This window comes from Canis lupus, chromosome 12 (assembly GCF_011100685.1).
Source record: "Canis lupus familiaris isolate Mischka breed German Shepherd chromosome 12, alternate assembly UU_Cfam_GSD_1.0, whole genome shotgun sequence".
In the NCBI taxonomy this organism is placed as follows: domain Eukaryota; kingdom Metazoa; phylum Chordata; class Mammalia; order Carnivora; family Canidae; genus Canis; species Canis lupus.
Genome location: NC_049233.1, coordinates 72,826,694 through 72,843,865, shown reverse-complemented (window position 1 = coordinate 72,843,865; position 17,172 = coordinate 72,826,694). Strand labels below are relative to the sequence as shown.

The window sequence follows — 17,172 nt, the reverse complement described above, 5'->3', positions numbered from 1 at the left end:
ATGTTCACCATATAACTATTTACAATTGTTATACCCTCTTGTTGAATTGATCCCTTTATCGTTATGTAATGCCCTTCCTTTGTTTGTTACAGTCCTTGTTTTAAAGTTAATTTTTCCCAAGTACTGCTACCTCAATTTTTTTTTTCACTTTCATTCTCATGGAATATCTTTATCCGTCTCTTCACTTTCAGTCTGCATGTGTCTTTAGATGGAAGGGAGTCCTTGTAGGCAGCATATAGATGGGTCTTGTTTTTATCCATTCCATCACTTTGTGTCTTTTAATAGGAGAATTTAGACCATTTACATTAAAAACTTATTTATACATTATGTACTCATTGCCATTTTGTTGTTTTCAGGTTGTTTTTGCAGTGTTTTCCTGGTTCTTCTCTTGCTCTACTTGTGACTGATGACTTTCTTTACTGTTAGTCTTGTTTTTATCTTCACTTTTTGTATATCTATTATAAATTTTTGGTTTGTAGTTACCACAAGGTTCACATATACCATCCTCAGTATATAGGAGTTTATATTACATTGGTTACTTATATCCAAATACATTCTAAAAGAACTTTATTTTTACTCCTCCTCCAGGCTTTATGTGTATGTTGTCATATTTTATATCTCTTTGTGAGTCCCCTTTCCTTTCATAATTTTCTCACTTCTAATCAGAACTGTTTCTTTTCCACTTAAAGAAGTCCCTTTAACATTTCCTGTAAGGCCAGTTTAGTAGTGATGGACTCCTTTAACTTGTTTGTCTGGGAAACTCTCTCTCTTCTTCTATTCTGAATGACAGTCTTGTTGGATAAAGTATTTTTGGTTGCAGTTTTTTTTTTTTTTTTTTTTTTTTTAACTTTTAACACTTTGACTATAGCATGCCACTCCCTTCTGGTTTGCAAAGTTTCTACTTAAAATCAGCCAACAGTCTTATGGGGTTTCCCTAGTATGTAACTAGTTTCTTCCATTGCTGCTTTTAAAACTCCCCTTATTTTTAACCTTTACCATATTATTTATTGTGTGTTGTAGTGGGCCTCTTTGGATACATTCTATTTGGAACTCTGTGATTCCTGAACCTTGATGTCTGCTTCCTTCCCCAGGTTAGGGCAGTTTTCAATTATTTCTTTAACTTCTCTGACCCTTGTTTTAAAAAATAAATTTATTTTTTATTGGTGTTCAATTTGCCCACATATAGCATAACACCCAGTGCTCATCCCATCAAGTGCCCCCCTCAGTGCCCATCACCCAGTCACTCCCACCCCCTGCCCACCTCCCTCCCTATCACCCCTAGTTCGTTTCCCAGAGTTAGGAGTCTCTCATGTTCCATCTCCCTTTCTGATATTTCCCACTCATTTTTTTCTCCTTTCCCTTTTATTCCCTTTCACTATTTTTTATATTCCCCAAATGAAAGAGACCATAAAATGTTTGTCCTTCTCCGATTGACTTATTTCACTCAGCATAATACCCTCCAGTTCCATCCACGTCGAAGCAAATGGTGGGTATTTGTCATTTCTAATGACTAATATTGTACACATAGACCACAGCTTCTTTATCCATTCGTCTTTCGATGGACACTGAGGCTCCTTCCAATAGTTTGGCTATTGTTCTCTGACCCTTTCTTACTGTCTTTCCTTCTAGACTCCTATAATGAAAATATTTGTTTGATGTTGTTCCAAAAGATCTTTTAAGCTATCCTCATTTAAAAATTTTCTTTCTGTTCAACTTGGGTGCTTTCCATTTCCCTTATCTTCCAGATTGCTGATCTGTTCTGCATCTTCCAATCTGCAGCCGATTCCCACTAGTATGTTTTTCATTTCAGTTACTGTATTCTTCAACTGTTTTTTTTTTTTCTATCTCTTGTTGAAGTTCTCACTGAGTTCATCCACTGTTTTGTACAGTCCAGTGAGCATCTTTAAGCCATTACTCTGAACTCTTTATTGGGTATATTGCTTATCTCTTTACATGTGCAATCTACTTATGTCTGTGAATCTAAAGTGAATCTCTCATAGAGAACCTATGTCAGATTTTTAAAAAATCTCTTCTGCCAAACTCTTTTGACTAGAGAGTTTAATAAATTTAAAATTCAATAGCATACACAAACTCTGCTCTGAGGTTTCTCAAAAAATTTAAAATAAAGCTACCTTATGACCCAGCACTACACTACTAGATGTTTATCCAAAGGATATAAACATAGCGATTTGAAGGGGCACTTGCACCCCAATGTTCATAGCAGCAGTGTCCATAATAGCCAAACTGTGGAGAAGCCCACATGTCCATTGACAAACTGAAGGTCCCTGGAGCGGAGAGGGGATGGTGGATGGGTTAACTGGGTGATGGGCATTAAGGTGGGCACTTGATGTAATGAGCACTGGGTGTTATATGTAACTGTTGAATCACTGAATTTTACCTCTGAAACTAATAATACATTCTATGTTAATTAAATTGAATTTAAATAAAAAAATTTAAAAAGTCCCAAAACTCTGCTCTTAAGTCTTCAGCTCCATGCTGACCTGTTACTGAAGTCACAATTTGCATTTTTTATACACTGTATGCCCAATAACATATAATAAAAATTGAATTTTTATGTGTTTGTCTTTCAAATCATGTAGAAAATAAAAGGTGTAATAATAGACCAAAATTGCAATATTGGCTTTGTAAGTACACATGCATTTATCTTGTGTGTCCTTTCATTTTATCCTGAAGGTTACCCTTTAGTACCTTTTGCATGGCAGGTCTTATGGTAATGACTTCCTTTACTTTATGTTTATCAGAGAATGTCCTTATTTCCCCTTCATTTTTTTCATCCACAAGTTTTTATTTTTATTCAACTATAAGCAAACAGCAAAACTAACACAACATTCCATTTCAGATTGGCTTTTCTTACACAGATGAAGAGTGACCAGGTTAAGAGGCACAGACTTCAGGATTTCTGACCCCTTCTCACCCAGCCCTGCAGCTCATCTAGAAGGCCACACCTTACCCACAAAGTGACTCCCTATTGCTTTTACCAGTACTGACGAGACCCCGCCCCCCACCTGCCTGTAACCAGTCTGAGAGGTACCAGCTCTCTACAGTGGTCTCGGGAAGAGACATAGCCATGAAAACACGATGCACAAGTGCTGTCACATGCACAATTCTGGTCTCAAGCTCACAAGGGCAGAGGCAATTAATCTTTTTTTTTTTTTTTAATGGCCCTTAAAGATCCTTTGATGTCCTGCTCCATTACTGCAGATCTAGTCTTTTTACCTGAATTTTTTCTTTAAATTCTTGGTCGCTATTCTTATGTTAACAATTTGATGACCACATCCTAGTACCAAAATATACCCCCAAATGGAGTTCAAATTTTATCAAAACATAAACTGGGGTGTGACCATCTAGGGTTGTAAAGAACAGGCATAAGGAAAAGTCTTATCTCATTATCTCATTAATGCTCAGGCCTCGCCTGTGAGAATGGGTATCAGTTGAGGACACTGCTTGAGATTTCTGGGACAGCCTCTGTCTCCTGGCATTCACCTTCTGCCCAGATAGCTGCTCAGAGTTTGGGCACACAGTCGTCCCATTCAGCCTGATAACACATGCCAGTCACCAGGGACCTGAGCTTGTACTTTTTGCAGAAAGAAGCCATTTTGAATTTGCCATGGTGGTCTCCAGGTCAGTTGCTGAGAATGCACTCTCATGCTTCAGTGACCCATTCTGCTCATAAAGCAACCTTGGGAGGCCCAGGGCCAACATAACTGGAGAGAACTGTGCTGCTGCTGCTATCGTTGACCTTCATGTTGACCACCAGGAAATGAGGCCATTCCCTGTATTTGGGGTCCTGCCTGCTGGGAGCATCCAGATCTGCCGTGACCTGGATCAAGGCCATCCCATGCAACACTGGTGGGCTGGTTCTTAACCTGGGTGGGCAGCAGCACTTTGCCCAGTTCATTGACCTCTGCCCCAGTGTATTTGCTCTGCAGCAGATGCTGTGACTGCTCGTTCATTTCCTGCAGGCTCAAAGGCCCGACCACTTGCTGAGGTCCACCAGCATCATGGGGCTGAGTTGGGCATTCCCCAGGGCAGTCACAGGAGGTAAGGTACAGGGCTGTAGCACCAACTCTGAGTGATCCACAAACTGTCTCCCTCATTTTTGAAGGACAGTTTGGCCAGATATTGAACTTTCAGTAGGAAGTTTTTTTTCTTTCAGCACTTTGTATCAACCCACTGCCTTCTGGCCAATGAGGTTTTGGATAATAAGTTTATTGAAGATCTGTTGTATCTCGAGTAACTTCTCTCTTGCTGCTTTCAAGATTCTGTCTTTATCTCTGGCCCTTGATAGTTTGATTATGATGTATTTTGGTGTGGGTTGAATTTTTTCTATTTAGTTTGTTGAGCTTCCTGGATTTGTAGGTTCATGTCTCTCATCAAATTCAGCAAGTATTCAGCCATCATTTCCTCAGATATTCTTTTTACCTTTATCTTCTCATTCTGAGACTCACAATGCATATGTTGGTTTGCTTGCTGGTACTATGCAAGTCCCTAAAACTCTGTTCACTTTTCTCGGTTCACCATTCTTTTTGTTTCTCAGGCTTAATAACTTCAATTGCCCCATCTTCTAGTTCACGATTCTTTCTCTGCCCACTCAAAGCTGCTTTTGAACCCCTCTAGAAAATATTTCATTTCAGTCATTATACCTTTCAGCTCCAGAAACCTTTTCAATTTTTATAATCTTTGTATCTCTTGATTTTCTCAGTTTGTTCCTTGTTTTCTTCTGTTTATGTCTTTAGATCTTTGAGCATCTTTAAGTCTTATCTATTAAATATGACATCTGGGCTTCCTCAGGGACAGTTTCTGTCCTCTTACTTTGTCCCTCTGAATGGGCCATGCTTACATATTTCTTTGTATGCCTTATGATTTTTGTTGTTGCTGCAAACTGGACATTATAAAAATTGAATCATACTGTTCTACCTCTGGAAATCAGATTCTCCCCATCTCCTAGTGTTTGCGGTTTATTGTTGTCTCTGCTGGAGATCAGCCTGAGGGGAAAGCCTCAGGTCTTCTCACATCTTTTCTGAGCCTCCACCATTCCCTGGCCAAGCATGGTGGTTTTTTAAAGTCCCCTGCATGTGCAGTTGTTTTTGAATGTCCTGATTCTTAAGTGTCTGGCTCCCAAAAAAGCAAGAAGTTGGGGGAAGGATGCCCATTCACATGTGCTGCCCCATTCAATGCTATGAAAGATATGTCAACCAGTGGAGGTTGGAACAATGGTGGCCAGACTCTCTGCTTGCATCTCAGCAATCAAAAACAGCAACCACTACACAGAAGCCTGGTATTTAGACAAGGTCCTCATTGTTCACCCTGGCTCCAGCAAGGTACCCTCGGAATGTGTGCATGGCTGTCTGCCATGGGGCTGGAGGATGGGCAGCCAAAAATGATGGAAATTAACCACAATTTACCAGCCACACTATCCCCAGGGAACTGCAAGCCTTCAGGCTCCAGACTGTTCCAAAAAGGCTCCTTTAGACAGCTTCTGGCAGTACAATTGTTGTGCAGGTGGAGAGATGGATTTCTAGTGCTTACTATGCCCTATCTACACTGATGGCTGCCCTCTCACTAATTTTTTAATGTAGTACTGTTATTATGCTTTCTAGAAGTGATTTTGATTACCTTAATAAATATTTAGAATAGTGGATTAAATTCCAAGTGAAATATTTTTGCTTTTTATTTTTTCTGTTGTTGATTTCTGGTTATTTTCTTGTGTATTGAAAATATAGCATTGTGATTTCTACTTTTCACTAAATTGGTTGGGATTTACTTTGGAGCCAAATACATGGTTAGATTTTTGAACTGTCCATTTGTGGAAAATAAGGTAAACAAAATTACATATACTGCTCTGTATATTTCTATCAGAATAAACTTGTTAGTGGACTTGTTCAAGTATATGTCACTATTTCTGGTCTATTTGATCTGCTCATTTCTGAACAGTCCCTATCCCTGGGTCTATTTCTCCTTGCATTTTGCCTAATGACATCGGTGCACAAAGAGTATGACAGACGTTTACATATCTATCATTTATTCATCCAACCATCCACCCACCCATCCATCATCAAATCTACCTTCATCCAGCATATATCCCTATATTTTACACACATATAAACTTATTATTCTAAAAACATCAAGATTTATTTCAATTCTATCCCCTCTTTATAACAAGATACAAAACTTTTAAGTTTACTTTTTCTTTTTATCTTATTTTAGGCAAAGTTTGCCTTTTCTTTTCTTTTTAACTTATTCCCCAGAACCAGTCCTCACTTTCCTTGTGATGATCTGGGATTTTAGTCAATTGTGTTTGCATATTTGCTTTCTTACAGTTAATAACTGTTTAGCAATAACCACATTTTATTAATTTCTTTGTTCAATACTGTTTCTTATAGCCCACGAATTCATGTTTGATGAAGTGTTCCTTTTGCTAGAGTATACCTATTTTCTTTTGTAAAGGATCTGTGAGTCAGACTTTTCGGATTCGTGAAAATGTGTTAATTTTTCCTCTTATGCTAGAATGCTAATTTGGCTGACTATAGGTTTCTGGACTCAAAATTATTTTTCTACAAAGGAAAACAAAGGAATAATGTGATTTCTGGAGAGGGTTCTGTGAGGTGGGAGAATGTAGCTGATGCTCAACAGTAAGGGGGGCCTGTATCTTGAAGCAGTGATGGGGGGCTGAGTACAGCTGCGCCTTGTCTCAGGCTGAGAGCATGGCCTGTCTGTCCATATGAGTAGGTGAGAAAATAGATACTACCTCTGTTATTATGGATTTGTCCACTTCTCCTGGTATTTGGTTATGAATCTAGATGGTGCATAGATGCTTGGGGGGGGAGAACAAATGTGGCTACAGGAATGTACAGAAAGCAAAGCTGTCAGCTGTGAGTATGATGAAGAGGAAGTGCTGGAAGGCTAGTGATGGTGGGGGTATGCAGCACCTGGACAGCAGGAAACAATGGAAGATGACCAAGCACTCACCGAGGTCAGGGAGCATGAATTTAAGTTGAAACTAGTAAGCTTGACTGTGGGTCTTTCTCTAGCCATATCCCAAATGCATAGGATTGAGTTTAACTTGGGCTTGTGGTTTTACCTCATAAACATAATAAAATGAGAAAGGCAGAGTAGTCAAGAGTATATAAATGAAGTCACTTTGATAGTGACCATGGAAGATAGTTAAGGGAGGACAAGAAGGGGTATGGGGTTCAATGAACGACGTTGGACCAATGGACTGGGAGTTCCTGATCAGATCAAAGGATCACCTGGACCTGTACTGAGCTGTGTGGTTGGAGTGTTTGAAACTGAAGTTGTGGAGCAGTTGAGCCACTGGGAATGATAAGGTCAAGGTGGAAGACCACATTGCTGGGACAGCAGGTCAAGGATTTGGTATCAGGGAAGGACTATCTACAACCGATTAAAATCACCAAAATTATAAGATTCATGGTGGGAAGAGTGCTAGGGAGCCAGGAGCCAAAATCTTGAAGAATCTGAAGGACAATGGCAGGGTAGGTGGTGGTAGCGTCAGATGACAGGAGATTTAAAGTTTGTGGTTTTAGTATTTTCCCAAAATGGCCAGAGCAATACATTTAGTCTCCTATGCTCTTGTGGAGGCCCCCTCCTTCATGTTCACCTGAATTTGGACAGGCCTTTTTGGCTGCCTTGATGAACAGAATAGAGCAGCAGAGCTCATGAATGACTCATGAAGCTCGGTTACAAATGGTGACATGGCTTCTGCCTGGGTCTTTAGCTCTTGGGTATCCAATTACCACACTGGAAAGAAGCCCAAACTAGTCCCTGGGGACCAATGGAGAGGCTCATGTGGAGAGAAACTGAGGCCCCAGGCTAAGAGGTATAGCATAAGCCAAAGATGTGAATGAATAGAACTTTGTAGGACTTTGTGTTTCCCAGCTGGGGCCCAGGCACAGTGGAGCAGAGCCAAGCTGTGAGCATACAAGATGGATGTTTCATTCCACCAAGGCTTGTGATGGTTCACCAGGTCGTGCTGCTTACTACTAGAACAAACTGGAAGCACGAATGAGGAACGCGAACGTATAGGAGTAACAGCTACGTTAAGGGACTGCCAGGTCTGCCAGAGAAAGGTAAACAGCCAGACAAGAGCTGTTGAAGGCAGAGGGGGCTTCACTGTCCATACATATGCAGCTTCAGAAGTCACAGTGAGAGGGAGACTATGATGGCAGCAGTGGCCATATTAGGAAGAGTGTGAATTCCAGATATTTTTGTGTGTTTTTTTTTGTGGCTCCATACATCGTTGTTCCCAACAGACTTTTGTCAGGACTTGGGGAAATGGAGAAATCAAGGATGATGCCTAGGTTTCTTTCTTTCTTTTTTTTTTTTTAATATTTTATTTATGAGAGAGAGAGAGAGAGAGAGAGGCAGAGACACAGGCAGAGGGAGAAGCAGGCTCCATGCAGGGAGCCCGACGTGGGACTTGATCCCAGGACTCCAGGATCACACCCTGAGCTGAAGGCAGATGCTCAACCGCTGAGTCACCCAGGGGTCCCGATGCCTAGTTCTATGTGAATAATGATTTCCAAAATGAGGAAGCCAGGAAGAAGGAAATGGTAAAAATACCTGCCATGTACATGAACATCAAAGATTTAATACCCACAAAATGAAAAAAGGCCAAATCAATATAAAAAATCATCAAAGAAAAATTTGGCCAAGGATATAAATAAGTAGTTATTAACAAAGAGAATTACAAATGACCAAGAAGTATATGAAAAAAAATAAGCTTCACGGATACTCAGAAATGCATACTAAATTTGTATTGTGTTTTTTCTGACCACAGATGGCAAAAATTAAAAGGACCAAAAACCTGCATACACCGAGGAAGTGGATTGGCCGGCTCTCTTGTGCGTAGTGAGAGCTAACCAGTGAGAGGAGTAGAGGAGATGGCGACTCCAGGTTAGAAGGCGATGTGACAACACCCAGCAACTCCACAGCTCTCAGTCTGCACAAGCAGGCAGTTCCAATCTTATACGTTGTCTATGGAGCCCATCAGGACTTCTGGTCAAAAGAATTAGCTCTTGGGTATCCAATTACCACACTGGACCCCTCTCAAATTACTTTTTCCCTTGATTATAAAAACATATTTTCTAACAAAACAGAAATGCAGGAAATGACCAGTCTTTTTAAATTTCTTCCCCACCTCAAAGATAACCACTGTTACTCAGTCTGATGCTTACATATCTGTTTCATACACATCTCAATTCTAGGCTCGCTTTTGTTGTTGTTATTGTTGTTCTTTGACCAGCTTTATTGAGGTATGATTGACAAACAAAAACCTGAATATATTTATATATTTCTTTAAGTTCAACTGCTTTAGATTTCACATACAAGTGGTATCATTCAATATTTGTCTGTGTCTGGCTTGTTTCACTTAGCATAGCGTCCTCTAAGACCATCCACATAGTCACAAATGGCAGGATTTCCTTCTTTTTTATGGCTACAATCTGTGTATATGTACCACAATTTATCTGTTCATCTGTTCATGACACTTAGGTTGTTTCTACATTGGCTACTGTGAATAATGCTGCAGTGAACAGCAGCATTTCTTTGAGATACCGATTTCCTTTCCTTTGGATACATATATCAGAAGTAGGCCTGCTGGACCATACGATATTTCATTTTTAATTTTTGAGGAACCGCCATACTGTTTTCGACAGTGGCTCTAACCATTTACTTTCCATCCATGGTACACGAGGGTTCCTTGTTCTCCACATCTTTACCAATGCTCCTTGTCTCTTGTCTCTTTGATGATGGCCATTCTAACAGGTATGAAGTAATATCTCACTGTGGTTTTGATTTGCATTTCCCTGATGATGAGTAATGTTGAGCATCTTTTCATGTACCTGTTGGCTATCTGTATGCCTTCTTTGGAGAAATGTGTATTCAGTTCCTTTGCCTCTTTTTCAATTGGGTTTTTTTTTTTTTTTTTTTTTTTTTTACTATTGAGTAGTAGTTATAATAGTTGAGTTATAATAGCTCCTTATATATTTTAGATATTAACCTCTTATCAGATATATGGTTTACAAATATTTTCTCCCGTTCTATAGATTGCCTTTTCATTTTGTTCAGTGTTTCTCTTCCTATGCAGAAGCTTTTTAAGTTTGATGTAGTCCCACTTATATATTTGTTTTTCTTGCCTATGCTTTTGATGTCATCCAAAAAATTATTTACAAGACCGATGTCAAGGAGGTTATTCCCTATATTTTCTTCCAGGAGTTTTACAATCTTAGGTCTTATGTTTATGTTTTTAATCCATTTTCGTGTAAGGTAAGGGTCCAATTTCATTCTTATGCATGTGGATGTTCAGTTTCCCAACATCATTTATTGAAGAGACTGTTCCTTTCTCCATTGTGTATTCTTGGAATTCCTGTCGAAGATTAGTTGACCATACATATGAGATTTTATTTCTGGGCTCTCTATTCTGTTCCATTGACCTATGAGTCTATTTTGAGGCAAATGTCACATTATTGTGATTACTTGAGCTTTATAATACAGTTTGAAATCAAGAAATGTGACGGCTTTAGCTTTGTTGTTCTTAAGATTGTTTTGGCTTTTTGGTGGGATATTCTGTGGTTCTATACAAATTTTAGGATTGTTTCATTTCTGTGAAAAATGCCATTAACATTTTAATAGGGATTGTACTGAGTCTGTGGACTGCTTTGGGTAATATGGACATTTTAACAATATTAATTCTTCCAATCTATGAACACAAAATATCTTTCCATTCATTTGTATCTTCAGTTTCTTTCATCAGTTTCGTAGTTTTCATTAGATGGCTCTTTCACCTCTTTGGTTAAATTTATTTCTAAAAATTTTGTTTTAAGGCTACTATAATTCTTTCCTTAATTTCTCTTTTGGATAGTCTGTTGTTAGTGTATAGAAATGCAACAGATTTTTTCATATCAATCTTGTATCTTACAACTTTACTGAATTAATTTAATAGTCTCAACAATTCTTTGATGGAGTCTAGGATTTTCTATATAGATGACATCATCAAACAGATCTAACTGCCTCCTTTTTAATTTGGATGTCTTTTATTTCTTTTTCTTGCCTAATTGTTCTGGATAGAATTTCCAGTACTAGGCTGCACAGAAGCAGTGAGAGTGGACATCTTTTTTTTGGCGTTGCTTTTAAGATTTGTTTATTTATTCATGAGAGACACAGAGAGAGAGGTGCAGAGACACAGGCAGAGGGAGAAGCAGGCTCCCTGCGGGGAGCCCCATGTGGGACTCGTTCCCAGGACCCCGGGGTCACGCCCTGGGCCAAAGGCAGACACTCAACCACTGACCCATCCAGGTGTCCTGAGAATGGACATCTTGCTCTTGTCCCTGATCCTAGAGAAAGAGCTTTCAACATTTCACCACTGTATATGAGGCTAGTTATGGGTTGGTCATATGCAGCCTTTGTTGAGATACACTCTCTTTACACTTACTTTGTTGAGAGCTTTTACATGAAAGGATGAAAAAGTTTGTAAACCTATAAAGAAAACAATACAACTGAAGGGAGAAGTAGACAGCAGTATGACAATAGCAGAGGAATCTAATACCCTACTTTCAACAATGGGTGTATCATCCAAACAGCAAATTAATAAAGACAGACTGAACTTGAATTGCACTTTAGACCAGATGGACCTGACACACATCTGTAATAAGAGAAAAATATACACTCTTCTCAAGCATACAAGAATATTCCTCAGGATAGATAATATATTAGGCTATAAAAACAAGTCTTAAAAATTTAACAAGATTGAGAGTTAGAGTGAACCCTGGGTGGTTCAGTTGGTTAAGTGTCCAACTCTTGATTTTGACCCAGGTCATGATCTCAGGGTTGACATGGAGCCCCACATTGGGCTCTGCATTGGGTGTGGAACCTGCTTAAGATTCACTCTCTTTTTCCCTCTGACCATCCCCCCTCCAATTTAACAAGATTGGAATCATGTCAGGTATAGTTTCTGATCACAATGGTGTGAAACTAGAAACCAATAAGAGGGAGACAAGTGGAAAATTCACAAATCTACAGAAATTGAACAACACATTTGTGAACAACCAAGAGGCCAAGGAAGATATCAGAAGGTATCTTGATACAGACAAAAACAGAATACAACCTACAAAAACTAATGGATGCAAAAATAATATGTTGCAACCAAAGCAGTTCTAAGAGAGATGTTTATAACAGTAAATGCCTGTTAGAAAAAAGAAACATCTCAAATAAACAACCTAACTTTACACCTCAAAGAACTAGAAAAAGAACATACTAAGCCCAAAGATAGCAGAAAGAAGGAAATAACAAAGCTTAAAAGAAAAATAAAAAATGAGACAAGAATGACAATAAAAAAGATAAATGAAACTAAACTGGTTTTTGAAAACATATACAAAATTGACAAACCTTTAGAGACTGCCCAAGAGAAAAAGACAGATGGCTCAAATAAAACAAAGCAGAAGAAATTAAAACTGATACTAAAGAAGTGACTACTATAGACACTTACATGCCAACAACTGGACAACCTAAGAGAAATGGACAAATTCCCAGAGAAGTACAACCTACCAAGACTGAATAAATATGAGACAGATAATCTGAACAGATCAATGAGAAAGGAGATTGAATCAGTAATGAAAAACCTTCCAACAAATGAAAATCCAGGACCAGATGGTTTCACTAGAGAATTCTACCAAACATTTAAAAAAGAATTAATGCCAATCCTCAAACTCTTCCAAAAAAACGAACTAGAAGGAACACTTCCAAACTCATTTTATGAGGCCAGCACACGCTGACATCAAAACCAGTCAAGGACACTATAAGAAAACTACAGGCCAAACACCCTGATGAACAATGATGCAAAAACTACAAAATACTACCAAACCAAATTCAATAGAACATTAAAAGGATCATACAGCACAATCAGTGGTATTATCCCTCGGAAGCAAGGATGGTTCAGCATATGCAAGTCAATCAACATGATACACATGTTAACAGAATGAAGGATAAAAAAAAAAAAAATCACATGACCATATCAATCGATGCAGAAATGGCATTTGACAAAATTCAACATCCTTTTTCTTCCCAAAGATCCCACTATATTAGATCGTGAAGTGTCCTCCAAATAAAGAAATGTGAAATTATATTTAATTATGAGTGATAAATATAGTTTTATTTTCATTTTTAAATTAATTCATGGACATTTTATCAGCAGACTAGGCTGCAGGGTAACTAACTTACATGACAACAAGATCACAGGAACTTCCTGCACTGGCTTTCCAAACATGAGAGAGACCGTACAAACCCAATGATGTGCTGAAGCTTGCTAATGACCACAAACACTTTACTGACAAGTTAGAGTTCAGATATTATAAAGGGGGAAAACAATTTTCATGGGGGTCTGCTCTTTTAGTCTAAGGGATGAGAAATTTATTTCAAAGTTATAAAAATAAGCAGTAAAGAAATGAAATTTCTAGAAGCAACCGTGGTCTCAAATGACCAGAAACGAAAGGAAGAGAATGTTAATATTCAGACAGGAAACTCCGTAAGTGGAAGGAGACAAATCTATTTCTAACGATGGGAAATCAGGTTGAGGTCCTACAAGACTCACAGGGGGAAGGAACGAGATATGCAAATGTCCTTCAGAAGGACTTGTAGGAAGTGGTGAGGATGTTTCAAATTAAGACCTGCAAGTAGAGCAGCTGGAGACCGTATCCCTGTTTTGGCAAATACTAGATGGGATTCTAAGGTCAGACAAAGCCAGGAGCTCCGCACACTTGAGCTGTCAGGGTAATTCATCAAACGCAGTATACGGACTGGACTGCGAATACGCTCAGGGCTCGTTTGGTTTTTACAGACAGCAACAATGGGCGTGTCTTCCAGGCACACGTGTGAGCCCTCTCTGAGCGTGTGCGGAGCCTCCAGAGCCAGGGCGTGTGGTGCGAACAGGCCGCTAACGCAGGGTCTGCCTTCTACCCTCTAAATATAGATTTCTTTCCATAGTCAATACCCCAGAAGTTGAGCTCAGTACAATTACAATTCTTGAAATTTCAATTGTCTAAGAATTCTTCCAAGAGCTTGGATGTATCCGGAACATTTTTTAAAGACAAGAGCCGTTCAGTGCTCACCGTTAGTGGCATCATAAACTGAGCTTCCTGCCACTGAGCTACGGCCTCTGCCCCGCACGCCCCTGCAGGCCGGCCTGAGGCTGTCTGTGGGCTGGGACCCAGGCCTGCCTCTCACGCTCTGCTGTCAGGAGCTCGGAGCGGGAGCTCGGCAAAAGTAAAACGGAAAGGAAGGTCGGGCAGGAACAGCCCGTGGGCCACACGCACGCCTCGAGGACTCCCAGGCAGGGCCAGGCCCCCCACGCAGAGCTGGCTCTCCCGCCAGGAAGGCCACAAGAAGGCTGTTACCTCTTTTTCTGTGTTTGTAACTAGAAACAATTCTTGGACTATCATACAGCCACGGGGCACCACGTCTGCAATCCTTACAATCTTTGCAATCCAGTGTTAAGTTTTTTCAAAAGCAGGATGTAGTAAGATTCCAACTCACTGAAGAAAAATCAACTGTCCCTCATAAACACAGATGAAGAGATTAGGGGGAAGATGCTTACAAGCGTTCGGGGCACAGAATCAAGGACAACCTCTGAAAATAAGTCAACAGAGCATTCTATATGGTATGAGGGAGAAGTCACCAGAAAGGATGTTCTTCTTTTTCACGAGGCGAGGTCTGGACCTCACAGGGACGAGGCTGCAATGCTGCTCTGGGTGCCTCGCTCCTAAGAGGGGCGTACGGGGCGGTCAGGCTGGACTGCGCACCTCCTGCTCTCCACGCTTGCTCTGAAGGAGGCAAACTCGCCTGCACACCAAGTGAGCCGGGCCCCATGCCAGGAGTCAACATCTGAATTCTTTTAAAGTTTAGCAACTGATATGAAAGATTTATGTTATAAAGGCAGATGCTCTACTTCCATGTTCGATAAAGCCGATTTATTCTGAGGACAGAGGTGTGCACTTACCCAGAGGAGGAGGAGTATCTTCTCCAGTGGTCAGGCTCATACTGTCTACTTCCTGCACCAAACACATATGAAAACCAAAACTAAGTCAATCATGTTTCTGTAACACTCGAACAGAAAACACCGCACTTTCTCAGTCGTGTAAAACGACATGCTGAGTTGTATTTGGGGGGCAGCACTGTATTTTCTTTTCTGCTGTGGCCACTGTCACAGAAGCCTGTTGCACAATTATTTCCATTAGAGTAGGAAGCAATTAATTACGAGGTGGCTCTTCCGGTACGAGGAAGCAGCGTCCAAACTGCTGCTCTGACGCCAGTGCAACCCCGCCGGGTGCCCAGTGTCTGCTGCCAGTGCAGACGGCTCCCGAGGGCGCCCCCCACCCCACCCCGTGTGGCTCTTCCACAGCTCAGGGCAGAGCGCCCGGCCCGGGGCCCTGGCCACACGTCACCTTCCACCATCAGGAGTGTTGGGAAGAGCCAAAGGGAGCCAGCCCGCCAGGAAACAAGGCGGTGGTGACTTCACATTCCCAGGGTAACACTTTTCCTACAACGCTTCCCATGCCCTGCGGGAGGCGGGAGGTGGGAGGAGGGCAGGGGCTCTGGCCAGCGCTGGGAGGAGCCGGTCACAGCAAGGCCACCATGGGGTTTGCAGCCCCACCGTGTTATCACAGATGATCAGAGACACTTTTACAACAGCCCGGCCTCATCAGGGTTACACCAACAGTGGAAATCTGAAGAAATCACAAGCAAATGCGATTTGCTACTGCCTGTGGAATTTAACACATCACTTCTCACCAACAGCAAGGAAGAGGTTAAAGTGCTCTCACTTCAGCTGCTTTGAAGTCCCCGCCCTCCCCGGCCCCTGCCGGGAGGCCAGGAGGTCTCACCTCTGCTCCAGGGGTCCCCTCCCAACTCCCAGGCCAGGAAGCAAAAGCTTCACAGAGTGGGGGCCTCGGGCTCTCCCAGCCAGCGGGGCCCCTGCTCCCCCCTCCCCTCCCCTCACAGGGGTTCAGCACACTCATTCTGAGGCAGTTGTAGTTTTACTTCAGCGTCTGGTCTGCCCAACAGGATCCAGAATATCACACGAACTCAGCTGATAAAGCAGCAGAAGCAGCAGGGTGCGAGAGGGTGGACTTCGTTTTAAAAGAAGTTTTACTGTGGGTAAAATGCTACCAAATAGCATCACATGGTGCAGAGAAATCGCCCTGAAAGAGGAGTCAATGGATGCAGCAAACGTCATTGTTGCCTTATTTTAAGAAATTGTCACAGTCATCACAGCCTTCGGCGTCGAGGCAAGACCCTCCACCAGCAAGACAGTTACAACTCGCTGAAAGCTCATATGCTGCTTAGCACTGTTTTAAACAATAAAAATATTACAACTTAATTGTACCTTAAGTACAATTTTTACCTTAAGAAAAAGAAAGAAAGAAAGAAAGAAAGAAAGAAAGAAAGAGAAAGAAAGAAAGAAAGAAAGAAAGAAAGAAGAAGAAAGAAAGAAAAAGAAAGAAAGAAAGAAAAGAAAGAAAAGAAAAGAAAGAAAGAAAGAAAGAAAGAAAGAAAGAAAGAAAGAAAAAGAAAGAAAGAAAAGAAAGAAAGAAAGAAAAGAAAGAAAAGAAAAGAAAGAAAGAAAGAAAGAAAGAAAGAAAGAAAGAAAGAAAGAAAGAAAGAAAGAAAGAAAGAAAGAAAAGAGTCTTGTCTGTCAACTGCGCCCAGGAAGTCCTGACAATGTTCTCTCTAGACGACTTATGTGTCTCTAAAAAGTACCAAAGGGCAGGTCAAAGGCAGACACCCCCCAGCAAACAGTCTGTGGCTGACTGGAGACGCCGTCATTCTCTCAGTGGTGAAACCGAGGAAGTGACCACCTGACCTTAACCAGTGCCCCGTCCAATAAAGGACGTTATATGTGTGTGAACACGCATCTACCCAGAACCATCTGGAATCCAAACACCCTGGTACCACCAGTGCAATTCCTGTGGACGTTTCTCCACGTGAGCTAAGACACGCTGTCCTTGCTCAACTACTGTCCTGCCAGAGACCTGATCTCTCACGCCTCATGCCCGGACTCTTCTTTTTTTAGTTTTCTGAGCACAGGAGGGGACGTTATGTCAGCTCAGGTGGGCGACACAGTGGCTCAGCAGGCCGGTGTGT

General features: G+C 41.0%; 1 protein-coding gene and 1 pseudogene across 10 annotated transcripts in view; both read right to left on the bottom strand.

The window, feature by feature from the left end:
- FAM120B (family with sequence similarity 120B) overlaps positions 1-17,172 on the bottom strand; it is a 90,403-nt gene that overhangs the window by 5,325 nt on the left and 67,906 nt on the right. For 3 of the 10 annotated variants that reach the window (XR_005368188.1, XR_005368189.1, XM_038555033.1), the window contains exon 12: positions 15,029-15,080. The exons of 6 other annotated variants lie outside the window; for them this stretch is intronic. Coding sequence is in view for 2 of the 4 variants with exons in the window: in XM_038555033.1 (XP_038410961.1) it covers positions 15,029-15,080 (52 nt within the window). In the remaining 2 variants the exon portion in view is untranslated. Of the gene's footprint in view, positions 1-13,164; positions 14,938-15,028; positions 15,081-17,172 lie in introns of those variants that run through there. One more of the 10 variants, XM_038555034.1, reaches the window with a different exon arrangement.
- On the bottom strand, positions 3,164-10,355 carry LOC102156176 (annotated as a pseudogene).